Genomic DNA, 27,683 nt, shown 5'->3' with positions numbered 1-27,683 from the left:
TAAGAATCGGTTCGTACGAATCGTTAGTAAGAACCGACTCAACACAACAATTCCTCCGCGAATCGGACATCATGTTCGTTTGCATTTAGAAAGTGATCCCTCCGCAGGCTTCATACACACAGCCTCCCTGAAAAGTCACGTTTGTCAGATCTGGTTTATCAGGACTGTGCCAGTATCACCTTCTTTCATCCATGGAACGGGAAGTCGCGTGATTATTAATGACTTTTGCTGAAAACAGCCTTCGGATCGAGCACACGGTGGCTTTTCATGTGTTTCACGGGTCATTTTGAGATTGATCTTTGGCACACTCTACATCCTCGAAGGAGCCACAGATCGGAGCGTGCTATGTATACGTTATGGATAAACGCAGCCGCATTTCCATGAGATACGGACAGTCTGAAGAGAGATCCGCGTTTTCATCACTGAACCTCTGCGAAAATCTTAATTTGCACGTCTTGTGGTAATTCCAATAGATAAAATTTGAGGATATGTACAATTTAAGCATAACAGAAGGCATTAGCGCTGTATTGTGACATGCATTTTCATATTTCACACAGCACCGGAGCGCAACATGTATTTCCTGCGTGAATCCTGTACGCACCGTTAATGCACAGGATGCATTTTATCAGATCGTATCAGGCCAAGATGCGCTCTCCGATCACGATCGGGGCTGTTTTCTCTATTTAAGCTGCCGTTCGGGTTTTATTTTGCTTGTCATGCTGATCTGGGGCGAAACATCTCGTTCAATGGTCGCCTCGCTTCCTTCCTGAGTCCTGATGTTCTTCATCCATGCGAGGATTCACCATGGAAACCCACAGTGAGCGCTGGTGGACACCGAGACTGGATCCTGGATTGGAAACAGAGAGGCTGGCGGATGTGTAAACAGCTCTTTTTGTCGCCTTCATGTCAACTTGCTGAGACTTGTCTTTGCAGATCTCAGAAAAACAAAGGCGTGTAGCTGGGGGCATTTGTTCTGGAAGCACAACACAAGTGCTCTTGGCGCTGGCGGGGCCGAGGCCACAAACATGCATGCAAGATCTGATTCGGTGTCTAAACATGCCAGGCATGACAATCAGGTGGCCGCTTCGGATCTGATCTCAAGTGTGGACATTGGTAAAAACGTTTCCAGGCAATGTTTTTCCAGCATCCAATGCATTAAAACCCAGGAAAGTATTCACACCAGGAAAGTCTGATTGTTCACGTGCTCTGGTCTGGACCAAATACAATGTTGATTTTTTTTGGGGGTTTGGTGCGGTTCGCTTTCAAACTGCACTTTTTGCAAGTGAACCAGCAATTGTAAACAAAGCCACAAGTGTGCTAAGGTGATCCATTCATTGGTTCATCCATTCAACCGTACCAGAATCGTTCTGAGTGCGATTGCTGTATTCACACCTGCCCTAAAGATCTGCACCAAGCGAGGAAACGAACTTGAGCAAAGCCACTAAAGCAAGCCTGCAACCTTTAGCCAAAAAAGCAACAGCTAATGCTAAGGCAGTACGTGGGGAAGGAAACCAGAGGCTGTTTTTTTAATGCATGTCAATGGAGAAGAGGCTTCACTACGCTGAATAAACAGCTTTTTTTTAAGAGGAAACGGCTTATCATTTAATGAATCCACACCCTAACTGCTGATCTTCAACATGTTTTACACTAAACAATACTTTTGGATTGAACTATTTTTAGAGTTCACCCCGAAAAAAATGCAGTTTTACAAGAGAAGTCACTGACTTTGTGCGACAGGTGGGATTCAGCTTACAGCACTTCTCTTTCATTCCTATGGGATTCATAAACGGCGATTGAGTGTCGCACAACTCTTGACTGAAATTCAATGACGTCAAGGCTGTAATGTGATACACGTGATACAAGTTAGCCATTACGCTTTCTCCAGTAGTAAGTAATACAGACCCTCTCATCTCTCTGTAGTAGGACTCGAGTTTGATTCTGTCGAACCAAACAAGACAGGTGTGAATACACCCTTAGTTTTAATAGCATCTTTTACAACCCAGCGCCCCAGAATGCACCGGAACCGGGCCTTTTCAGAGCCTGAGTACTCTGCGGAGTATTCGGCGGACTGTTCGGTCACCCTGCCCTCGGACCCCGGGCAGGCGGTGGGACGCACCCACGAGGTGACTGTGCGCAGCTCCGGCTGCTGCCTGTGTCTGCCGCGGTTCATGCGCTTGACCTTCGCGCCGGACTCTCTGGAGAACCTCTACCAGACCTACTTCCGCCGTCAGCGGCACGAGACCCTGCTGGTGCTGGTGGTGTTCGCGGCCCTCTTCGACTGCTACATCATTGTGATGTGTGCTGTGCTCTACACTGGCGATAAGCTGGCGTCTGTGGCCGTGGCGTCGGTGGGGCTGGCGGTGGATGTCCTGTTGTACCTGCTGTGCCGGTTCGGTCTGCTCCCGGACCGTGTGACGCGCCGCCTGGTGCCCTACGCCTTGTGGGTGCTCATAGCGGCCCAGAACTTCTGTTACCTAGGACTGAACTTTGCCCGCTTCCATCAGCCCAGCGACACGGTGGGCTGGCAGGCATTTTTTAGCTTTTCTTTCTTTCTGACGCTGCCGCTGCGTCTGACCCCTATAGTGCTGATCACGGCCGTGTCCTGCGGCGTGCACACGCTCGTCCTGGGCGTCACTATTGCCCAGCAGCAGCAGGAGGACATTCAGGGGGCGGCTCTGGGAAGACAGGTGAGAAAAATGATGTCAGCAGTTTGGAGGAGTAAAGATGGGTCTTGAGAGATTCGAATGATCATGTTCCACGTTCCTTGTTCCATGAAGAAGGTTTAAAATCTCTATGGAACCTTTCCAATCCACAAAAGGTCCAAAAGAACCATTTTTGGTTCCCCAAAGAACCTTTCAGTAATCAGTTCTTGAGTGAAGAAAATTTTGACTTGATAAAATTAAGTCAAGGGTTGGGGGGGTTTCACAGCAATGCCATAGAAGAACCAGTTTTGGTTCCCCAAAGAACCTTTCAGTGAACAGGTCATAAAAGACCAATTTTTTTCATTTAATAATTTAAAGAACCTTTTTCCACTGTAAAGAACCTTTTGTGGAATGAAAAGTTTCCATGGATGGTTGTGGAACCATTGATGCTGATAAAGAACCTTTATTTTTAAGAGTGCAGTTTTTAAAAGAACCATGTTCTGCTAAGTGTGAAGAACATTTTTCCACTAAAAACAACCTTTTGTGGAATGAAACAATTCCACGGATGTTAAAGGTTTTTCATGGAACCATCGATGCCAATAAAGAACCTTTAATTTTAGAACTATTTACCACCATTTAGAAAATTTAGAACCATTTAGAAAAACGTGGTTCTTCTAAGAACCAACCGCTGGAAGGTGCTTTGAGCAACCAAAAATGATACCTCTTGTGTCACTGGAAAAAAAAAAAGAAAAGAAAACTTTTTAAAGCTTTATTTTGTAATGGTGTAAATGATGTGTTCATATCTTCTCACAGTTCCTCCAGAGGTTTCTGATCAAAGTCCGATTCAACTGGTGTTAAAACCTGAGAACCTGAAAGACTCAATGACAACCATTTTTGGCATCAAACAAGCACATGCTTTGTAGTCTAAAGGCTGCATGAAGATTTGACTCTCTTTAATATATATCTCAGTCATTTAAATCTTAAATTGCTAAGATATGTGACATTCAGTTAGTACTTGTCTTAGTCATTTTGAAGGGAATACATCTTAAAAAGCCTTGTAGACTTGGGACAATTTTACACACACACACACACACACATAGATATCTATATATCAATATAAATATAATAACTAACACCAAATATTGGTACTATTAAAATATTGATATTAAGGTAACACTTTATAATAAGCTCCCATTACTTTATGCATTAACTAGCATTAACTAACAATGAGCAATACATTTGTTGTTATATTTATCAATCTTAGTTGATGTTGGTTAATAAAAATACAACTGTTCATTGTTAGTTCATGTTAGCTCATGTGTATTAAATAATATTAATTATTTTATCGATTAGTAAATGTTGAAATGCCATGAACTGAGATTAATAAATGTTAGTTTATTCAAAACCAAGTGTTTTCATTGTTAGTTCATGTTAACTAACATAGTTAAATAATGTTAAAAAAGAAACCTTATTATAAAGTGTCACTATATTACAACAGATTTGATCAAATAATAGGATTTAATGCATAATAATGTATACAACAAATTAATTAGAATAGTTTATATTTATATTGTACAAATTATTATCAGAAAGTTTAAATGTTAATAGTCTGAACTTCAGATTTAGTAATACAATTATTTTATGGATAGAATTGCATCTGTTCTCACATGCTACAATCTAAATAAAGGTTCTGTATTGGCATTGATGGTCCAATGAAGAAGTTATGACTTAAAACCATGTTTAGCTGATGAAAATACTAGTGTTCTAATAATTTTGGCCATCACTGTAAGTATGTTAGTTACTTGACAACGAAATTGTTCTGTACTGCATTTTAAGAAAAGCACAGACGTTTCTGGTGCAAAAGATGTCAACAGACGCAGACATTTATATGCGTATTTGTCATGAAAATAATGTTACAATGCAGAAAATCTGGTCTTCTTGATATAATATAATATCTTTTGTTTTTGGGATGGAATATGACTGGACATGAGTTCATCAGATTCAGCTGATACATCATAAATAGTAAGCTGATATTTGCTTCAATGGTGTTTGTGTCGCTGCATTCATGAGATGGTGACGGGGCCAGAAGGGCCGGCAGGTGGGTGTCCAGCCGAGGTGCCTCACTCTTTACTCAGCAAGACGCGAGAGGCAGAACACAGGAAGCAGTTTATTCAAACACACTTCAGAGCAAGATCCTGGAGATCAATGGTTCATAGCGGTGAATCTCATGAAACCTGTGAAGAACCCAAAATCAAAACCATCACGATTTATTTATTTATTGCACTGTGAAACTGCCTTTTTTGTGCTGATTTAAAAAACAAAACAAAACAAAAAAAAAGTACAGTCTTTTTTACTAAATTACTCAATAACTAATTACAGTATTTTTACAGTATGACATTAAATAATTACAGTATTTCATGATGACTAATCATGTTTTCAAAAATTATATATATATATATATATATATATATATATAGTATTTATACGTGATGGCTGTATTTTAGTAGTGCCTTTTTGTGCTAAAATAAAAACCTATTACAGTAATGTTTTTTACAATTATGACAGTATTTTAAATGAAAATTATTCTTGTATTACAAATTATTTCTACTGATAAATATAATATTTATACATAATGGCAGTATTTGTTGTACTGCCTTTTTTGTGGTGATTTAAAACATTAAAAAAAATTATTTAATCGGTTATTCATTTATAAACATTTCATGATGATTAATCATGTTTTCTAAATAACATACGCAAATTAATATAGCATTTTTACGTAAAGGTAGTATTTGTTGTAATGCCTTTTTTGTGTTGACAAAACATTACAGTATTTGTATTTATTTAGTTATTCAATTATTGTATTTTCATAATTATGTATCATGTTTTCTAAATTATATATACAAATGAATATAGCGTTTTTACATAATGGTAATTTTACTGTACTGCCTTTTTGTGTTGATTTAAAAGTATTACAACATTTTTATGTATTTATTGAATTATTGACATTTTTATGATTAATTATGTTTTCTAAATTATAACTTTTAATAAATATAGTATTTATACATAATGTTAGTATTTATTGTACTGCCTTTTTTGTGTTGATTTAAAAATATTAAAGTATTTGATAATTTACTAAGTTGTTCCAGTATTACCATATTTTCATGATGATTAACCGTGTTTTTCTAAATTATATCTACACATTAATATATAGTAGTCTTAAAGAAACAGATGCTAGTTGAGAAAGGCTTGTTTGTCATGTCATGATGTGCTGTTGTGTTTTGCAGTTGCTGGCCAACATTGTGATCTACTTCTGTGCCATCACTGTGGGCGTCATGTCGTATTACATGGCCGACCGCAAACACCGCAAGGCCTTTCTGGAGGCGCGGCAGTCGCTGGAGGTGAAGCTCAACATGGAGGAGCAAAGCCAGCAGCAGGTGAGAGACACAACCAGACCAAACCAACACCAGCGTGTGGAATTTAATGCTGGCCAATCAGCTCCTTCACCAGAGATGCGAGGTCTCCAGACATGTTTTTTACTTGAGCGTAGCATTTTTGGAAGCATCCACAGAAATCTATTGTTTTATTCCAGCACGTCTGATATTTGTTTCGCTTTTTGGTGCTCAGTGTGGAAAGGCCTTTAGGTAGTGTTTAATTTTCAACAAAGCTAGTCATTATTTTTGCAGTTCCAACTGATGCCACTAGTGGTGCAGAAATCACATACACACTTCACAAATCACACTTCAACTTTGAATAATACATACGTATGTACACATACATGAGAAACATCAGAACTGCTAGAAAATAATAAGTAACACGTTGAATTAAACAAAGACCGAATAATGAAAATAGTGTAAAAGTTACGCCTAAAAAACATTTTATTTGATTTGTTTTTACAGTTTTTAGCATTAGCAAATAAAACTTATTTACTTTCTGGATATATATTTCTGGTTAGAACTGCACGATTTGTGGGGAAAAAATTAATTACAGTTTTGTGTGTGTGTGTGTGTGTGTGTGTGTGTGTGTGTGTGTGTGTGTGTGTGTGTGTGTGTGTGTGTGTGTGTGTGTGTGTGTGTGTGTGTGTGTGTGTGAAATCCAGGTTTGCTGTGCTTGTTTGTAAGGCTGGACAATTTCACCAAAATGTTGTGGTTATATATAAATATGGCTTTAAAATACTACTACTACTACTAATAATAATGATAATAATAGTAATTAAAAGAACATTTATTACTATATTTATATCTCATTGTAAAACAAAAAATATATATTATATTAAAAAAATACAGTTTTCATTGCAGCTGTAAAATTAGAATATTAATATTTAATTTATCAACTTGCAAACTTTTATTTTGACAGAAAACCCCAGGAAGCGCTCAAAGCTTCTCTTTTGTTGAGAATCACTCATTACACGTTTGGGAAAGTGGTCGGCACGTGTTTTGTTTCACGCAGCATTTACTGTGAGATGCTGCAGTCTTGAGCTGCTGGTGTGTAACTGAACACAGTGCTGCGCTTCACTCAGAAACATGCAGACCATGTCTATTTAATTGAATCACACCTTTGTTGTTTGTTAATCGCTCTGAGCCATCATGCAGGCATATTCCTGGTCTTCAGATGCAGTCAGTGAATGTGAACTTTGAATAAGTGAATTGAGCAGGTTGTTTGCAGTTGTGCTGGGATGTGTGAAGCATCAAGCAGCTTTCTGTTGATCAACGCGGTGAATTGTGACTAACGCGAACCCGATGTGAAATCAGCTTAAGGAAATCTTTCTCCCTCGTGTGAAAATATTTTAAGGTGGTGAAACTTTGCAGTACAAAATATGGTCACATTTACCGCTGTTCTGCGAGTCACTGTGAAAGATTTCCTCACGCTGAACCTTCATAATGTTATATGAAAATTAGTGCTGGGCAACGATTAATCGCGATAGTTTATGTGTACATAATGTATGTATGTGTACTGTGTATATTTTGTATGTATATATAAATACACACACATGCATGTATATATTTAAGAAAAATTGTAAACATTAAATATATTTATATATAATATAAATTATATGAATATAAATACATACATATAAATACATTCAAAATATATACCATATGTATGTCTTTATTCATATGTAATAAAAATATACAGTACACACATATATTATATAAACAAAAACTTTTATTTTGGATGTGATTAATTGCGATTAATCGTTGCTTAGCACTAATGAAAATGTAATAACTCGTTTCAGCTTTTCACAATTGCCTGGTTTGTTTGTCTGTGATGTCATACCTTGTAGCCCCGCCCACCGCAAAATCTTATTGGCCTAAAATCCCGCCCTACAAAACTGTCTATCAAACATCTGTTTTGATTGGTTGAGACTGTGTAATACAGCAGCTTCAGTTTTTGTGAGGACAGAAAATGCTTCTGGAGGTGATTTGTGTCTGTGTGAAAGATTCAGCAGTCAGTGCGACACTTACAGAGCGAACGGCTATTAGCTGCAAGTTGAGAAGAGAAATAGGTGTGTGTGTGTGTGTGTGTGTGTGTGTGAGAGAGAGAGGCCGATAAGAAGCATATGAGGAGAAACTCCCTGAATACTAATGGAGGAGCAGGGGCTGCTGGGAGACAGGGTCCGCCAGCCAATCAAGGAGCATCCGGCCACGGCAGGTTACCATGGCGACCAACCTCCTGAGACGATGTCAGCTGTAATCACACTAGCGACTCCCTCCTCTTGATCCTTCCCAACCTTTATCTTCTTTTATTGTCAGACTCTCGGGTGAATACACTGACCTGATGTTCACGCGCGTGTGTGTGTGTGTGTGTCAGAGTGGCATCACGTCGATGGCGCACCAGTCAAAGCAGAGCTGCTTGATGTGTTCACGTGTGAAATGTGTTTGGGCCTGGAAGGGCCTGCTGTGTTAACAGGTCGCCATCTGGAGCATCAGTTAATGATTAGTGCCGTCGATGCGTCAGGGAACATATTTGACCAATAAATTTGCATATATTTGTGCGTTTTTTTCCCCAAGAGGTTAATTTACTTTTCCTTTTCTTTGAGCGAGTAAATGATAGTCAGTGTTTGTTAGCTGAGAGGTCATACCAAAAGCTGACTTAAACTTTTAGCATAGATAGAAATCAAAATTTGTTTAGATTTCTCATGTTCTCAACAAGGCTGCATTTATTTGATCAAAAGTACAGTAAAAACAGTAAAAATGTGAAATATTATTACAATTTAAAATTGCTGTTTTCTATGTGAATATCTGTTAAAGTGTAATTTATTTCTGTGATGCGCAGCTGTATTTTCAGCATCATTACTCCAGTCTTCAGTGTCACATGATCTTCAGAAATCATTCTAATGTGATGATTTGCTGCTCAATAAACAATTCTGATTATTATTCATGTTGAAAACAGTCGTGCTGCCCATTATTTTTGTGGAATTCTTGATTCTAATATTTTTTTAGGATTTTCTGATGAAAGTTCAGAAAGAACAGCATTTATTTGAAATATATATATATATATATATATTATATATATATATATATAATATATATATATATATATATATATATATATATATATATATATATATATATATATATATATATATATATATTTTTTTTTTTTTTTTTTTTTTTTTTTTTTTTTTGACATTTTAAGTATCTTTACTGTCACTTATGATCAATTTAATGTGTCCTTGTTGAATGTCTACAAAGTTATTTTCTGTTCAGGTTTTAACTTTTTTTTTCATTGTCTTTACACAGAATTTGTAAAAATAATTTTTGTCTGGATTTTCTTTTCTTTTTAGAACTTTCCAAAAATATTTTCTATTTCTTTTCTGTATAAAATTTTTAGAAATGATTGTTTGTTCAGTTTTATTTTTATTGGTAGAATTGTTAAAAAAATGGTCAGTTCCGTTTATTTCCTTTTTTATAAAATGTACAAATATTTTCTGTATAGTTTTTTTTTCTTCATAGATTTTTTTTAGAAATAATCATCTGTTCAGTTTTTTTTTATTTTGAAAAAATATTTTCTGGTCCTTTTTATTTTTCTTGTTTTGTAGAATAAAAATCTTTTCTGGTCAGTTTTTTAAAATTTTAAAAAATATATTCCTTATTTTATTATAATTTTATTAAAATAATTTAATTTAATTTAATTTAATTTAATTTATTATACATACATACATACATACATACATACATACATATATATATATATATATAAAGCTAGTGCTGTCAAATGATTAATCGCGATTAATCGCATCCAAAATAAAAGTTTTCATTTTTACATAATATATGTGTGTACTGCTTATTTATTATGTATATATAAATATATACACATACAGTATATATTTTGAAAATATTTACATGTATATACATTTATATTATTATATTTTATTTTGTATAAAAATATATTTAATATTTAAACTATTTTTCTTTAATATATACTATTTTTCTTAAATATATACATGCATGTGTTTGTATTTGTATATAAATACGAAATATACACAGTACACACTCAAACATTTTGTCAACAGAAACTTTTATTTTGGATGTGATTAATCGCAATTAATCGTTTGACAGCACAAAAAAAAAATTATGTTATTGTTGTTTTAATTTCTTGTATTTTTCTTGGAATTAAACACAACATCAAATGAAATTAAACACAGTAAAATTGATTTAAAATTTGTGTTGATTTAAGAGTATTGTGTTTTCATATTAGTAACCAAAACTGTTTTGCAAAAATGCAAGAGGTGATTTATGTGCAGAATTGTGTGAATATATCCATCAATTCTACAGTTGCAGATAGTATATAGGTGTATAATCAGTGTTTGTTCTTCTGCGTACAGGAGCGTCTCCTGCTGTCCATCTTACCCAAGCACATCGCAGACGAGATGCTTCAGGACATGAAGAAAGAAGCCAGTCAGAAAGAGATGCAGCAGTTCAACACCATGTACATGTATCGGCACGAGAACGTCAGGTCAGTGTGTTACGATCACCAGCAGCGTTTCATGATGTCGTGGTTTGACCTGGACTCTGACTGTGTTTGTGTTGCAGTATTCTGTTCGCAGACATCGTGGGCTTCACTCAGCTGTCCTCGTCCTGTAGCGCGCACGAGCTGGTGAAGCTGCTGAACGAATTGTTCGCCCGCTTCGACAAGCTCGCAGCTGTGAGTTACTGATATCTGTATGCAAGCTTTATTTAACACACGTTATTAGTCATTTTTACAAGATGAAATCGTTTTTGATGACTAATGATCTTAAGCTATTCATGTGGAGTGCACCAGTGGAATTTAAAGTAAAAATCACATTGATTTTCTCCATAGAGAATCTGAGTTTTTACTACAGTGTATGGATCAGAATGATTTCAGCTTCTTTCCAACAAATGTTAAAATCCAAATTAAACCGTGAAGAGATAACACATTATGAAGGACATAGTCATGTCTCCCTCTGACAATAAATTAATGCTTTTATTCATCAAGAATGCATTCAATTGATTAAAAGTGACAGGAAAGGCATTTATAATGTGACAAAAGATTTCTTGAACTTGAATTTATTATTCATCAAAGAATCCTGAAAAATATGATACTGAATCACAATTTCCACAAAAATATGACGCAGCACAACTGTTTTTAACATTGATAATAATCCGAAATGTCTCTTGAGCAGCAAATCATCATATTAGAATGATTTCTGAAGGATCACGTGACACTGAAGATTGGAGTAATAATGCTGAAAATACAGATTTGACCACAAAAAAATAAATTACATTCTAACATGTATTAGAATAGAAAAACAAAAATACTACAATATTACTGTATTTAATCAAATAAATGCAGCCTTGGTGAGCAGAAGAGACATATTTCAAAAACATTTCAATATCTTACCAACTCCAACTTTATAATTTATATCTATAAGTGTATACAGTATATTTAATTTTTATTAAATTGTATAGTTTTATATATATTTAATAACATAATCCACAATGCTTCATGGGATGAGTATCTTAGGGTGTACTCACACACGGTTTATGCTTACGTCATGTATAGTGTTGGATAAGTTACTTAAAAAAAGTAATCCACTACAAATTACTAATTACTTTTTTAAAATTGTAATTTGATTACATTACTGATGACTGTGTTTAAAAAGTAATCAGATTACTAATTAGTTTACTTTCAAGTTTACATTACTTTTCAAGTTATCAAATCTACAAAATGCACTACAAAGTGAAGCTCATAGTTCTTTCAGTAATTTAATATTGACTAAAAAATTACAATTATTAAAACGGCAACTTGAACAATCACTTGCATTTTTTCATGAAAAGAACTTCAAATATTTCATCAGTTTTGATCATACAGATAAGACTAATACAACATTTGAAAATAAAAGGCCTACTTTTATTTGTATGCACACGCAATATCAACAAAACATTGTGATTTTGTAAAATAAAGAAAACAATAGGGAACGCTTTCAGCAGTCAGTCTCCGCGAATATCTTTCTGAAACACTTGACTAAATGAACGAAAACTGAATGACACACAGACATGAGAAATATATCTAAAGAAAGCTTGAAGTGTCTATTTACTTAAATTAAGTAAGTCATGCCGAAAACAAATATCTTCTGATAAAATAATCTGTATGAAACCACCGCCTGAGCTCATCTGTAATGTGGTCACACCCACGCACATTGCACTGTATATGATAATCATCCACTTGAGATGCACAAACATATAATAGTGCTCCTGTAGCTCAAGTGGTAGAGCATTGCGTTAACAAGCGCAAGGTTGGGGGTTCGATTCCCCGGGAACACATGATAGGTAAAAATTGATAGCCTGAATGCACTGTAAGTCGCTTTGGATAAAAGCGTCTGCTAAATGCATAAATTTAAATGTAAATTTAAACATAAATGAACACATCACCTCTGTAAACAAAGCGTTAAGATTAATCAAGTTCTTCAAGGCTACTTGAGGAATGTAGTGTAATATATCGAGTAATGTTTTCTTGCACCGTCAGGAATAAGCCTTGTATTTACCTCAAAAGAAGAAGAATGCTATATATTATATATTAGTGTTATTGTGACATAAACTTACACATTTACTAGTTCCCAAACTATAATTCCATACTAAAAGATGTGAAATCTACTGCAACATTTTGAAATATGATTTCATTACCATTCCATCGAAGTGTTGTACAACTCGTCTGCATTTTAGCTCGCATTCTCCATTGATTTATTAAAGGGCAAACTGACACGCAAACATGATTTTAAAATGCATTTTACTTCATATTTTTTCTTAACACTGCATTTGTAACTTAAATGACATAATTTTAATGACTTTAGTAACTGTAATCAAATTATGTAAATTTAAAATCTAACGCATTACTTTACTGCGTTACCAGGAAAAGTAATCAGAATAAAGAATACTGTTCTTTTATTGTCAGACACGTAAGATGAGAACCAGACCCGTTACAAGCCTAAACAGACTTGATTTTATTCAGTTAGTTGAAAAGTGTAGTGTAGTTAGTAGTAGTATTAATAGAATATGTTTCCTAAGGGAAAATTGTTTGTTCAACAATTATTTATTTATTTGTTTTGCAGTGTATAAAAGACATTTAGAACCTAGGTTTTGCATTTTTTTTTTTAAATCAAACATGGTAATGTTTTGACTGTTCTTGGATCCAGTTGGTTTGGTTACTTTATCATTTGTTCATTATGAATTTTCAATTCCCTTTGAAGAATATCCGAAACCAGGCGGCTGGAAAAGTGGACGCACATTGTTGCTCTCAACTGATGCTCAATTAATTACTGGTGAAGTCTGAAGCTTAATAAGATGCTCTACTTTCAGAAATACCACCAGTTGAGGATCAAGATCCTGGGCGACTGCTATTACTGTATCTGTGGCCTTCCAGATTACCGCGATGACCATGCGGCCTGCTCCATCATGATGGGTTTGGCCATGGTTGAGGCCATTTCGTGAGTGATGCATGCTGGGAATTAGTTCTAGAATTAGATGACTGCTTTAATGACTTTTAAATAGCTGGAGTTGGGCGTGCTTGAGTATGACGAGGTCTGACACATTCATCTGGATTTCAGATACGTTCGAGAGAAGACGCAGACGGACGTGGACATGCGTGTCGGGGTGCATTCTGGGACGGTTTTGGGAGGCGTGCTCGGACAGAAGCGCTGGCAGTATGACGTGTGGTCGACTGATGTGACGGTGGCCAACAAGATGGAGGCAGGAGGGATACCAGGGTAAAATCCTGCACATGCACCAGTGATAAAGGGTTGAGTTTGCTTCTGAATGCTGGGGGAAGTTCACTAGCTATCCATTTATAAAAATATGAAGTGTGAATGCCTTCTGAGATCCAGTCAAGACAGACAGGAATCCAAGAAGTGACTCAGACGAGTGTAAATGTGTCTGGTTGTTCAGGTCATATATAAACTTCACTCCTCCCTAAATGAACTACGCCTGAATACAGGAGCGCTGCAGTCATGGGCGGAAACATCTGGAGATATGTTTGATTATTATCTGTCATAATCATTAGTAAGACTCAATTAGAATGAGACCCACCCTTAATTGCCTAATTGTACTGAAACTGAAGATCTTAAAAGTTTTTTCTAACTGTACTGGTAGATAATATAATATTAATGAAATAAAAGGCCACTTAAGTGTGCTTTTCATATCTAACACACTTAACCCTGCATTCATAATTTGTATATTATTTTCACATTTTGGATCATAATAGTTTTCAACTAAAACCATATTGTATGTGCTCAACATCTTCTGATTAATGAGTGATTGTGAAACAACATTTACTTCTTTAATTACAGATACCAGGATACATTTTTAATTTTTTTTTTTTAAAGCATACCAGAAAATCTAGAAAAAAAGATATATAGATATAGATATAGATATAGATATAGATATATTAATAGAGCAATCATTGTATGAAATTTATCAGAACATATAATCTGAGAATTAACAGTATTAACCCTTTTGGAATAAAAAATGTATTAAATTCCTTTGAATTTATAACTCATGATTGCTCAAAACAGTCCACATTTATGAAACCTACATACAAACCTACCTAAGTATTTCTAACAAAGCAACATCAAAACAACATAAATATTACTCTGTAAAGTTTTCAAACAAAATAAATTGATTTAAGTGATTCATTTTTCATGCTGCAGTGGTTCGTCAACCGCTATAGAAATTCATGTTTATAAAAAGATGCAACCTTTTTAAAAAATGATGCATCTTAAAAATAATAGAAAAAAACTGAAATAATAATAATAATAAAAAAAAATATTATAATAATGTTTATTTTCTGAGTCTTAGAGCATTTATTAAGTTCCATTCCCTAACTGAAAAGTATTTATATAATTATTTTTTTCTTTATTTCTAATTTTTTTGTTGCTGTTGACTAGCATACTAAAGCACATGCAAAGTACTTGATTATAATTAGTGTTTTATTTGTTATTTTGTTTAAGGTTAATATATTTTAGATGTACTTAATTACAACTTCTTTACAAATGTGTAATAGCAAACATTTAAATACATGACATATGTTTCAATAGAAATGACACTAAAGTATATTTTAGTTTATAATCATAAACGCTTGTCATATGTTCAGCAGCTCACTTTAACCATATTTCAGTAGCCAATAGAAGTAATTATGAGATTACATATAAAGATACACTTAAGTCCTACTTAAGTGAGTCAGAAAAAGATCAGCTGTGGATCCTAAAACTGGTTCATGAATTTGTCCTGTAGTTGTTGTCTGCAAGTATTGTGTACTGAGTGAAGCAGCTGGTTGTGTTTGCCAGTAACACACTCAGGCTGTGTTTGAACTCTAATGTGTGTCTGGTAGGCGAGTGCACATCTCCCAGAATACACTGGAGTGTCTGCATGGAGAGTTTGATGTGGAGCCGGGGAACGGAGGAGACCGCTGCGAGTACCTGAAGGAAAGGGGCATTGAGACGTATTTGGTGGTGGTGCCCAAGGGACCTGTGGGTAAAAACGGCATCAACGGGGTAGTGAGTGTCATTTCTGTTTCTGTCGTCTCGGTTTCTCTGTGTCTCTCTCATTCTCACGCTCTCGCCGGTGGTTTCCTCCAGAAGCTTTCAGTGACGTCGTCTAATGGGAATTCTCCATTGCTGATCAACACTACGGAGTGTAATGGGAGCGTCCACACGGCCTGCACCACACCGGAGGAGCCGGAGGAGCTGGACACACGGGTAATGACATGATGATCTCACACACTGACATGTGCAACTCTGCTAAAGCCAGTGGAGTCTGTTAACTTTAGAAGTTCTTTACTTAATAACAGATTCAAATCGCAAAGGTTTTCACTTCAGTCCCTGAAAAAAATGCATAAATGAACAAAATTTCTGTTAGTATTAATAATGCTAGGTGCAAATTGTATATTTTACACTATTTATATATACTTCTTGTGTGTGTATGTCTGTGTATATATATATATATGCAAATATACAGTAAATATATATTAGTGCTGTCAAACGATTAATCTCATCCAAAATAAACGTTTTTGTTGACATAATATATGAGTGTGTACTGTGAATAATTAATATATTCAAGAAAAATGTTATGTTTATATATAAAAAATAAATAAAAACTTTAAAACTATAAATAAAAAATAATCACATAGAATATAAAATATAATATTAAAAATATATGAATGTATATACATGTAAATATTTTCAAAATATAAACTTGATGTGTGTGTATTTATATATACATAATAAATAAACACAGTACAAAAAAAAAAAACAAACAAACAATAAATCACATTTTGGATGCGATTAGTCGCGTTTAATCGTTTAACAGCACTAGATGATTTGGAGAACACATGATAAGAGATCAGAGATCAGTTCTAGCTACAGTATAATGAACAAGTTACAACTCATTTTACTTCTGAAATCTAGAGCATTTATTAGCGAATCTGGGGTAAAAACTTATTTTATTTTATTCCTGTATTTGGACAAGAAGTTGACTTATTGGTCTTAAGGAAGCCCTGGATAATTACTGTACTGGTATCAACATGGCCCTTCAAACAGTATATTTCAGTGTGTTCATATATTAGCATGATGGTACCAGACCAAAAAAAGTTTCGTTCTTATTGGTCAGAAATATCCTTCAGTGTGTGAACTTTTCACAGTTAGTGTGAAGAAATCCATCAATGCATTGCTTATAGTTAAATCTGTTGAAAATTTGTGGCAAATATTTAAACTTTTATGTGTTGTGGATGATAATGGTTTTATTTTGGATATATAAGCTCGCTGATCACAGAGAACAGACAGCATGTGTTTGGTCGTACTGTAGGTGGTGAACCCCTCGTTTCCAAACCCTCGGCGTCGGTTGCGTCTGCGTGATCTGGCCGAGAGAGTCATCGACGCTCAGGAGAACGAGCAGGAGCTCAACAAACTCCTCAATGAAGCTCTGCTGGAGAGAGAGACAGTACAGGCGTATGTAGTGTACTTAATATACTTCAAAAGAAGCATGAACCCAATGTATTGTTTTTAGACACTTGATAGGCATTTGTTAGTCAACACATCAGGTGTATTTCTCTAAAACATGACAAATGATTATTAAAACAATGATTTCAAATTAAACTTTTAATATGACATTGTTATAAAGTGCACTCTTTAAAAGTGTACTTAAGTGTGTTAAGAAACACAGCCATCAAAGTTTCTCTCTTTAAGTATACTTAAGTGGCCTTTTATTTCATTAATATTATATTATCTGCTAGTACTTCTGCGCACTTCGTTTTCACAATGTTTGTGAATGTGTTCCTGTGGCTCAGTGGTAGAGCATTGTGTTAGCCGCGCAAAAGGTTGTGGGTTAAAAAATGTTAGCCTGAATGCACTGTAAGAAACCATTAATAAAAGCTTCTTACAAATACATAAATGAAAATACAAGTGTGTGCTTTCAGGCTGAAAGGGAAGTACACTAATCGTCTGTCTCTGCGCTTTACTGATCCGGAGCTGGAGACGCGCTTCTCGGTGGAGAAGGAGAAGCAGAGCGGAGCGGCGTTCAGCTGCTCTTGTGTGGTGCTGCTCTTCACCGCCGTCATGGAGGCTCTCATTGACCCCTGGTCAGTTAACTATTAACACTTCACCTCACAAACACCATCAGCCCCGGCCCAGCCCCCTATTTTAGCAGCCAAAGGTCAACGGAGGCCAGTCATAATCTGTTTACAGTTATTATAGCATCTGTTTGTTGGTCTAAAAATAAGGTCCTGTTGCTATTCGGCGTTCCCCTTTGTCTCTGGCTTTGAAATATCCACCTTCATTCAAGGCTGGGTTTCGTACAGGTTTCCTGATTCAATTCAGTTTCCCGATTTAGATTTGATATCGATTCATCTGTGCAGACCCTCGTGAAAAACAAGTACACTTCTAGATTTGTACATTACAAAAATATTAATAAAAACTAAGGCCCAAACTAAGAAGTTTAATTGCTATTTATTTAACTGATAAAATAATCAGCACAACAAAGTAACCTTTTGGGTGCCAACTTAAAGGGTTACTCCACCCCAAAATGAAAATTTTGTCATTAATCACTTACCCCCATGTCGTTCCAAACCCGTAAAAGCTTTGTTCGTCTTTGGAACACAATTGAAGATATTTTGGATGAAAACCGGGAGGCTTGTGACTGTCCCATAGACTGCCAAATAAATAACAGTGTCAAGGTCCGGGAAAGTATGAAAGACATCATCACAATACTCCATCTGCCAATGTTATGAAGCGACGAGAATACTTTTTGTACATGAAGAAAACCAAAATAACGACTTTATTCAACAATTCATCTCCTCTGTGTCCATAACAACAATGATTAAGAGATAAACAGAGGAGACGAACAGTTGAATAAAGTCGTTATTTTTGTTTTCTTCACGTACAAAAAGTATTCTCGAAGCTTCATAACATTACGGTTGAATCACTGAAGAAAGATAGAGTATTCTGATGAAGCTTTTCATACTTTTCTGGACCTTGACACTGTTATTTATTTCTCAGTCTATGGGACAGTCTCAAGCCCCCCGGCTTTCATCCAAAATATCATAAATTGTGTTCTGAAGACAAACAAAGCTTTTACGGGTTTGGAACAACATGGGGGTAAGTGATTAATGACTAAATTTTCATTTTGGGGTGGAGTATCCTTTTAAGTAAACTTTAAAATGGCTTTGATAAATGATTTAACAGAGTAATTTATTCATGAATCGGACTACACGGATCACGCTGTATGTTTTTGCATGCAGCTTCGGAGCCCCTAAAGGGACATGGTGTTGGAAAAAATATGGGGTGGGAGGAAAATTCTTATTTTTTTTTTAATCTTTTGCATTCTACAAAGGCATCTTCTGCTGATATAAAGGCACATTTAATACAAATGAACCACACTTCTTGTGCATACAGTATGTGTTTGAAAAGCATGAGGGTAGGAGTGGCCAATGTTCATTTTCCTCTGTCTATGTATTTTTGCTCTGCGCAGGTTGGTTGCAAACTATGTGACTCTGGCCGTAGGTGAAGTCTTGCTACTCATTCTTACTATCTGTTCGCTGGCAGCCATTTTCCCTCGGGTGAGTTCCTGTCCTTACACCAATCACACAGAACATCTGTCCACTTGTTTGGATGCCAACTGGTTTCATACGTGATGCGAATTTCTCGTTTCACTCAGAAATACGGTAGTAAAGTTGGTTCCAGCTTCTGTGTGATGTCAACCTTAACATGAAATACATTAACATGACGGTTTTAGCCCTCATTTGCCATGAGATTTCCTGAACCTGCACGATTCTGCTTTCTATTAGTCGCCGGGATCATGACGAAAAATGTTTCCATTTCCAATGCATCTCTGTCGACTTCTCACATAATATTAATATAACCAGTCACATGAATGAAATGTGGTTCCCGAGGCTCTTCCATTAACTGTTGGAGCATGCAGCAGTTTATTTGACTCATCCTCATTAGTTAGGTCAACACATTCCCCATTGACTAATAAAGTTCCTGGTATTGATTCCATCTCAAGCACACACACACTCACACACAGATTGAGCGAGCACAGAGATAATGTGTTTCTGGAAGGGGAGACGGTCACACACACAACAGATGAAGGACGTATGAGTCCATATGGCTTAACTGAAGAATTTATTGATTTTAAAAAGCATGTTGCTGTGAATTAAATCAATTGTTTCCACAATCATTGTACATGTAGCCTTTCCATTGACCTCACTGCTCACTTACTGTCAGAACAGGTCATGTGCGTACAAGGTTAACTTTTGCTGTTATTGGATGTTTATGTAGCTTTTTTGTCTTGTTTTCAAAGGTATTTCCAAAGCGATTGGTGTCATTCTCTACTTGGATTGATCACACGCGCTGGGCTCGCAACACTTGGGCCATGGCAGCCATCTTCATAGTCACAACAGCCGACATAGTAGATATGGTAAGAGACAAGTGAAGTAAACAAAAGTATGTTTTTTCTTATTCAAGAAATGTATAATGAAAGGAGGTGCTTAATCTTAATGAAGTCTTTTATTTTATTTTTTTCTTTAAAATAAATAGCTAAATAAATAAGGAAATTGGGATGCAAGTAACAGTGTTGCATATTCAGACTAATTGTAATTTGGGGCCTATGTATGTATGTATTTATTTATAGTAATTTGGTAGACTTACAGTTATCTTTAAATTCTATAAATATATATTGTCCTATATTTTATGATTAATTATGGTTTCTGATCATTTTACATATATTTTATGAATCTACTAATTATGTATGATTTAAAACATCTACATATTTACCAAAAAATGGGATTACAATAAAGGTAAATCATTATGTGAAACTTTACTAGTTATTTGCTAGTTAATACTACTTTTTGACATGGATTATATAAACTAGCGCTCATAAGTTTGTGAGCAGGATTTAATACTTATTAAGATTCACTGCTTTTAGTTAGCAAGGATGCATTAAATTGATCAAAAGGGACCGTAAAGATGTTTATAATTGTAAAAAAAGATTTCTCTGTCAAATAAATGATGTTCTTTTTAACTTTCTATTCAACAAATTGTGTGAAAAAGTAATATGGTTTGGCAAAATATATTGATAATAATCAGAAATGTTTCTTCAGCAGTAAATCATCATATTAGAATGATTTCTGAAGATCATGTGACACTGAAGACTGGAGCAATGATGCTGAAAATACAGCTGCACATCACAGAAATAAATTAGATTTTACCATATATTCACATAGAAAATAGTTATTTTAAATTGTAAAAATATTTCACAATATTACTGATTTGACTGTATTTTTGATCAAATAAATGCATCCTTGGTGAGCAGAAGAGACTTCTTTCAAAAACAAGCCAAACTTTTGAATGCTCGTTCAACTCCAATATTTTATTACACTAGTGATATTAAATAAATGGACAGATTTGAACATCTAAAACAGAGAAAAACACAACACGCATCACTTTTAAGATGGTGTTTTTGAAAGCTGTACTTTTTCTGATGTCCTCTGTAGTTGAGCTGTCGTCCACCAGAGTCCTCCACAAGTGAGGTGACTGCGGTCACTCCGGTCACTCCGGCCGCCAGCTGCTGTGCAGAGAATCCTAAATACTACAGCTACATCGCAGTACTGGCTCTCATCGCCACCACCATGCTGGTGCAGGTCAGCCACATGGTCAAACTCACCCTCATGCTGCTGATCACCGGAGCTACAGGTGTGGTCAACATCTACAGCTGGAGGGACATCTTTGACCAGTACGATCTGACGCGCTTTAAAGAATACAGGTGGGTCAAGCACCAATCACAGCAGGATTAGCAGTATTATACCTTTATCACCCATTAGTACTCTATTATTATGTGAATAACATCTAAAATCAAGCAGTCTGTTTAGAAGAGGTGTGTTGTTACTTATTTAAAGGGATAGTTCACCCAAACACGAAAATTCACCCTCATGAATGAGTTTCAACATAAAAGCAGATACTTTAAATAATATTGGTAACCCAACAGTTGGAGGTAGCCATTGACTTGCGTAGTATTTTTTTTGCCCCATAAGTCAATGGTTACGGCCAACAGTTGGGTTACCAACACAAGAAAGAAACTTCAGGGTGAGTAAATGACAGAATTTTAATTTTTGGGTGAACTGTCTCTTTAAGATCAGATCAGACTTGTGATTTTCAGGGATTTTTTACCTGGTGGATTATAAAACTGTGAAACATCTCTTCTCTCCTGTTGTCTCTAGGTATTATAATATCATAGAGAAATTGTGTGGTACTTTTCAATAATTTATTTATTTATTTTTACAGAGTTCATCTTGTGCCCTCCAAATACACCATGAGTGTGATGATCTTCATCATGATGGTCAGCTTCTACTACTTCTCCCGACATGTGAGGTTTCATTTTCTCTCTCTGTGATCATTTTTAGTTCTCTCAAAAATGGAGATTCTTTCTTTCTTTAGTGAGTAGAACTTTTGAACAATATCCAGGCCTCAATTTTCCATATAATGAAAGCCTCAAAATGACATAAAAGCACCTTAAAAATAAAATGACACCCATACAACTCGTGTGTTCTATTCCAAGTCTTCTGAAGCTGAAATTTATGTTGTTATTAATTGCCAAAACTGTCAGGTTCCTTGAAGCTTCCTTGAAAAATGCCATTTTAGATGTGATCTGTCGGGTTTGACGTCAATGACATTTGGTTAGAAGATGCAAGAAGAGATGTTTGTTGCATCGGATGACATTAATGCATCATTTTTGTCTGAACAGATTGTGTAGACTGTTTTTGAACTTCGGCAGAGGGGACGTTTTCAACAAATAATGACTTAAATTTTAGCCTATTCCTCATACCTATCGTAAACTAGTAAAACAATCTACTTTTGGGATGATTGTTTCAAAATTTTAGAGCTTGACATGCCTAGTTTCCATTTACCAGCATTATATGGTAAAGAGCATCCAGGATATTTTTTAAAAACTCACTTTTTGTTTTCCATAGAAGAAAATGACACTACTTTTTTTAAATTACACTACATTTCAATAGTTTGGGGTTGGTAAGATTTGCATTTATTTGATCAAAGATGACAGTAAAAACTAGGGCTGCCCCCTAATAGTCAACTAACCGTTAATCGATGAGAAGAGTCTTGGTCGACCAAAATGTTATCAGCCGCTTAGTCGCAGAGAAAAAAATTCCACACGAAGTGGTGAAATCACGCAGTCCGTGGCGGACAAATCGTTAACGGCTGGTCTATGTAGCAATATAGTACATCGGGCAGGACATCCATATACTCACCTAACATTCATCAACCTCAAAAATGGCTTATCATCTGAAATATATATGTAGTAGCAACTTTACATGCCAGCTCAATCTAATGTTAGCCTTGAAAAAAGTGTGCAGTTCACGTGTTTGTGCGGAGTGTGGAAGCTGAACAGTAGCGCGCCTGGGTTACTGCAGGACAGATGGAGGCGCCGGTGCAATCATTTGCTCTTAAAATAGTTCAGCATTTTTGGTCATACAGATAAGAGTAATGCATCTTTTGTATCTTTAAAGATTCTCCGTTTATTTGTTTGCACTCAGAATAACAATGAAAGCAAAGCAAGGATGCGCTTTCTGCCGTTTCGGACTCTGGGAACTTGAGCACATCACTTTGAAACTTTGTGTATTCTTGCCTTATTACAGACATGAAAAATATATCTATAGAGAGTGAAATGTTTACCAATTCAAATAGAAAACAAATATACCCAGATTATGTAATCCGTATGAAACATGCATACTGCGGAGATGACGAGTCAGTTTTGCCGACTTGATCTCTTAAACCGAAAACAAGTGAAACCAAAAAAAGCACTAGTGTAACAATAAATTATTAAAATGCTAATGTAGTGTATTTGCTGTTTTTCCCTAACACATTCATAATTATTATATTTGCCGGTACGCTGTGGCAAGCCTTACTTTTTTTCTTTTTTTGAGCGCTTATTAAAGCAACTAAAGGCTCATTATTATGATTTATATGGTTTATTAATAAAAGTGTGACTAATAGTCGACTAATGCTTAAAATGAATGACTACAAGTTGACCAAACAAATGTTTAGTCAAGGGCAGCCCTAGTAAAAACAACAATATTGGGAAATATTATTACAATTTAAAATAACTTATCTTTTTGAATATATTTTAAAATGTAATGGATTCCTGTGATCAAAGCTGAATTTTTTTAGCATCATTACTCCAGTCTTCAGTGTCACATGATCCTTCAGAAATCATTCTAATATGATGATTTGCTGCTTTAGAAACATTTATGATTAATACCAATGTTGAAAACAGTTGTGCTGCTTCATATTTTTGTGGAAACTGAAACATTTAATTTTTCAGGATTCTTTGTTACTTTTGATCAATATAATGCATCCCTACTTGAAAAACGTTTTTGAGCGGTCACCTTTCTTTCTGCTGGGCTGGCTCAGGTGGAGAAGCTGGCACGCACACTGTTCCTGTGGAAGATTGAAGTGCATGAGCAGAAGGAGAAGGTGTACGAGATGCGGCGCTGGAACGAGGCTCTGGTCACTAATATGCTTCCGGATCACGTCGCCCGGCATTTCCTGGGCTCCAAAAAGAGGGATGAGGTGAGAAATCCAGCCTGTCAGTCGCACTAATTCTGTCAAACTCAATTAACTTTCCCATGCACACGTCCCAGGAACTCTACAGCCAGTCCTACGATGAGATCGGAGTCATGTTCGCCTCCATCCCAAACTTCTCTGATTTCTATACGGAGGAAAGCATCAACAACGGAGGGATTGAGTGTCTGAGGTTCCTCAATGAAATCATTTCCGATTTTGATAGCGTAAGTACTAGTTGTAGGAATATTTCACCCAGTTGTTGCCAATAAAAGTAGCTAGAAGTTGAGACTTTATACTGTTATTTGTTTGCTTTTGTGCGCTTTAGCTTTTAGACGAGCCACAGTTTCGCTGTATAACCAAGATCAAGACTATTGGCAGCACCTACATGGCAGCATCAGGAGTCACTTCAGACATTAACACGAACGGTTATGCTTGTATGAAGGTAAGGGAGGTACATGTGAGTCCAAGTTCTACAACCCCAATTCCAGAAAAGTTGGGATGTTTTGAATATGTTATCTGTTCATTCTCTTTAACTTTTATTTTAATTGACTAAAGTACAAAGAAAACATTTGCCATGTTTTTACTGACCAACTTAATTTTATTTTGTAAATATAGACAAATTTTGATTTTGATGGCTGCAACACATTTAACACGTTTAAGACTGTCACATCAACTGATTTCAGTAACAGAGATTCAAGTTGCATTTCTTGATGCAGCAGCAGACTGTGGTAAATGACAGTGGTTTTCTGAAGTACTCCTGAGCCCATGTGGCTATATTTAACACCGCAGCATGACGGTTTCTCATGCAATGCCATCTGAGGACTCAAAGGTCATGCATATTCACCTGAGCTTTCATGCCTTGCCCTACACGTACTGTGATTTCCCTGAATCTTTTCACAATATTATATATGGTACTTGGCGAAAGACCTAAATTCTTTGCGATTTTACATTGTGAAATGTGATTTTTGATTCACCTGCTTACTGTGAACTGTTTCAAAACAGTTTAACGTGGATATTCTATAACCTTTTCACTTTTATTTTGCCTCTGTCCCAGCTTTTTTGGAATGTGTTGCAGCCATCAAAATATGTTCATATTTACAAAATACATGTACGTTGGTCAATGAAAACTTTGGAAATCTTTTCTGTGCACTTTTTTCATTTAAATAAAAGTTAAAGAGAATGAACAAATCACAGATTCTTGATTTTATTGCATTTTACAAAACGTCCCAACTTTTCTGGAACTGGGTTTGTAATAAAACAGAGGAAAAAAATATCTTTTTTTGTCCGTCCCAACAGAAAGAAGAGATTTCAGAGCGGGAACGCTGGCAGCACTTGGCAGATCTTGCTGATTTTGCTCTGGCCATGAAAGTCACGTTGATGAACATCAACTACCAGTCCTTCAATAACTTCATGCTCCGCATCGGTTAGTGTCCTGACATCCAGCCATGTGTGAACGACACAATGATTATGCCTCATGTTTTGCTGTGTGTTTTCTCCATAGGGCTGAATAAAGGGGGCGTTTTGGCTGGTGTGATCGGGGCCCGTAAACCTCATTTTGACATCTGGGGAAACACTGTGAATGTGGCCAGTCGCATGGAGTCCACAGGGGTGATGGGGAACATCCAGGTGATGGCTTTCACATTAACGATACCTTCTGGAAACACCTTTCCTAAATTTAGTTAGCATCAGGTTCTCGAATACTAAAGGTAGCAATGCTACAGGCTGTCATATCTCATTTGACTATTAAAAAAAAAGCTAGTTAGCTTGACTTTAGGTGAGCTTCTTTCAAAGCAGCTTCCCCAACACTAGAAACAGAGCTCTGTGCTAATGATGTGTTTTTGTAGGCCAGCCCAAAGTTAGCCTCACTGTGATTCACCCATCAAAAGGACAGATTTTTCCATTGGCTTTTGGATTATTGCATAAAATAAGCTCCGTGGCCAACATGGGTTTATGATCGTTACACGTTTTGTTCATCATGATAATCTTCACAAATGAACACAACAACAACTGCCATACGGAAACTCTTGAGAGAAAGTAGCGTGCTGAACTGTATTGAATGTGCATTTGTAGTGTACTTCAACTCTTTAAAGTATATATACATGTATATATAAAAAAAGACTTGCAGATATAATATGAAGTAACCAGCCAATTAAATGTACTTAAAAAGAGACAAACTCTGCTTCCCCCAGGTGGTGGAGGACTGCTACTGCATCCTGAAGGACTACGGCTTCCGCTTCGTCAGGAGAGGACCCATATTCGTCAAGGGCAAAGGAGAGCTGCTCACCTACTTCCTAAAGGGACGTGAAAAACAAGGCTCCTTCATTAACGGCTCTTTTGTCACCCTGCCGCACCAAGTGGTGGACAGCTCTTGACCGACACGCACACACACTGTCCTACACAGAACTCTTGCTCGCGCACACCTCACCTCATTCCTCTTCTGCCGAGTACATGTGCTCCAGTAATTAGTACTTTCAAATGTGTTTTCTCTATTTATTAGGCTGAGGGAAGAAATGTTGAGAGAGACTTTCTGTTTATATGAGAGAAGTACTATATAATATATATTTGGAAGTGTGCACAGAGATGAATGAGTGAAATCAAACAAGCGGAATGATTTTATTAGGTTGCTGAAGTGATAAACATTCTTTTTAAACTCAAACCGCACCGAATACAATGAACTCTTCTGTATATTACGCACTGCGCTGCTCAAAGGAAATTATTAATTACCTATTTTTGTTCTTCTTTTATTTGAAATCATTTTATTATTTAATCCTTATTTAAAGATTGCCCTGAAATGTTGTTTGCTATTGAAAAGCTTCTCCGAATGCCTGTGTAGGAAAGCATACTGACTGCCTTTGCCTCTTATGAAAGTGTGTGTGTGTGTGTGTGTGTGTGTGTGTGTGTTTATGCATTTCTAAAGTCTATAGTCACCTTTATTTTATTTTTTACTTTCAACCATTAATAATGGACATACATGAGGTATTGAAAGTCTGAGACTACATTAAATCATGGGTTTTAACCCTGGAAATAACTGTACAGTTCTAGGATTTTAAAATGTTTAAAATACATAAAAAATAAGAATATTTACATTTGAGGTCAAAAGTTCCAGAATCTGCTAAATGTTCATTATTTTACCAAAATAAGAGGGATTGTGCAAAATGTATGTTATTGTTTATTTAATACTTACCTGAATAAGATATTTTACATAAAAGATGTTTACATATAGTCCACAAGAGAAAATAATAGTTGAATTTATAAAAATGATCCCGTTCAAAAGTTTACATCCCCTTGATTCTCGATACGTTAGCTGAATGACTCACAGCTGTGCGTTTTTTTTTTTTGTTTGTTTAGTTATAGTTGTTCATGAGTCCCTTGTTTGTCCTGAACAGTTAAACTGCCTGCTGTTCTTCAGAAAAATCCTTCAGGACCCACAGATTCTTTGGTCTTCCAGCATATTTTGTGTA

At 35.9% G+C, this 27,683-nt stretch overlaps 1 protein-coding gene across 2 annotated transcripts; it reads left to right on the top strand.

The window, feature by feature from the left end:
• The first annotated feature begins 24 nt into the window (after window positions 1-24).
• Window positions 25-27,683, top strand: LOC109090165 (adenylate cyclase type 3-like). 2 transcript variants are annotated; one of them, XM_042740400.1, is made up of 20 exons: window positions 25-2,687; window positions 5,927-6,076; window positions 10,468-10,598; window positions 10,676-10,787; window positions 13,460-13,587; window positions 13,708-13,866; window positions 15,486-15,651; window positions 15,736-15,852; window positions 16,958-17,100; window positions 17,568-17,729; window positions 19,118-19,205; window positions 19,949-20,065; window positions 21,141-21,409; window positions 21,928-22,009; window positions 24,070-24,228; window positions 24,300-24,446; window positions 24,548-24,664; window positions 25,519-25,645; window positions 25,724-25,848; window positions 26,412-27,683. In XM_042740400.1, the coding sequence occupies exons 1-20, from the start codon at window positions 2,013-2,015 to the stop codon at window positions 26,592-26,594; spliced, it is 3,357 nt and encodes a 1,118-aa protein (XP_042596334.1). In that variant the 5' UTR covers window positions 25-2,012; the 3' UTR covers window positions 26,595-27,683. The 2 variants fall into 2 exon arrangements, with proteins under 2 accessions (XP_042596334.1, XP_042596333.1); XM_042740399.1 differs by having other exon boundaries at window positions 27-2,687; window positions 15,733-15,852; window positions 26,412-27,682.

The sequence above is a fragment of the Cyprinus carpio genome, chromosome B16 (assembly GCF_018340385.1).
Source record: "Cyprinus carpio isolate SPL01 chromosome B16, ASM1834038v1, whole genome shotgun sequence".
Taxonomy (NCBI): Eukaryota; Metazoa; Chordata; class Actinopteri; order Cypriniformes; family Cyprinidae; genus Cyprinus; species Cyprinus carpio.
Note: the sequence above shows the minus strand (reverse complement) of the source record. Positions and strands in the feature narration are given on the sequence as shown.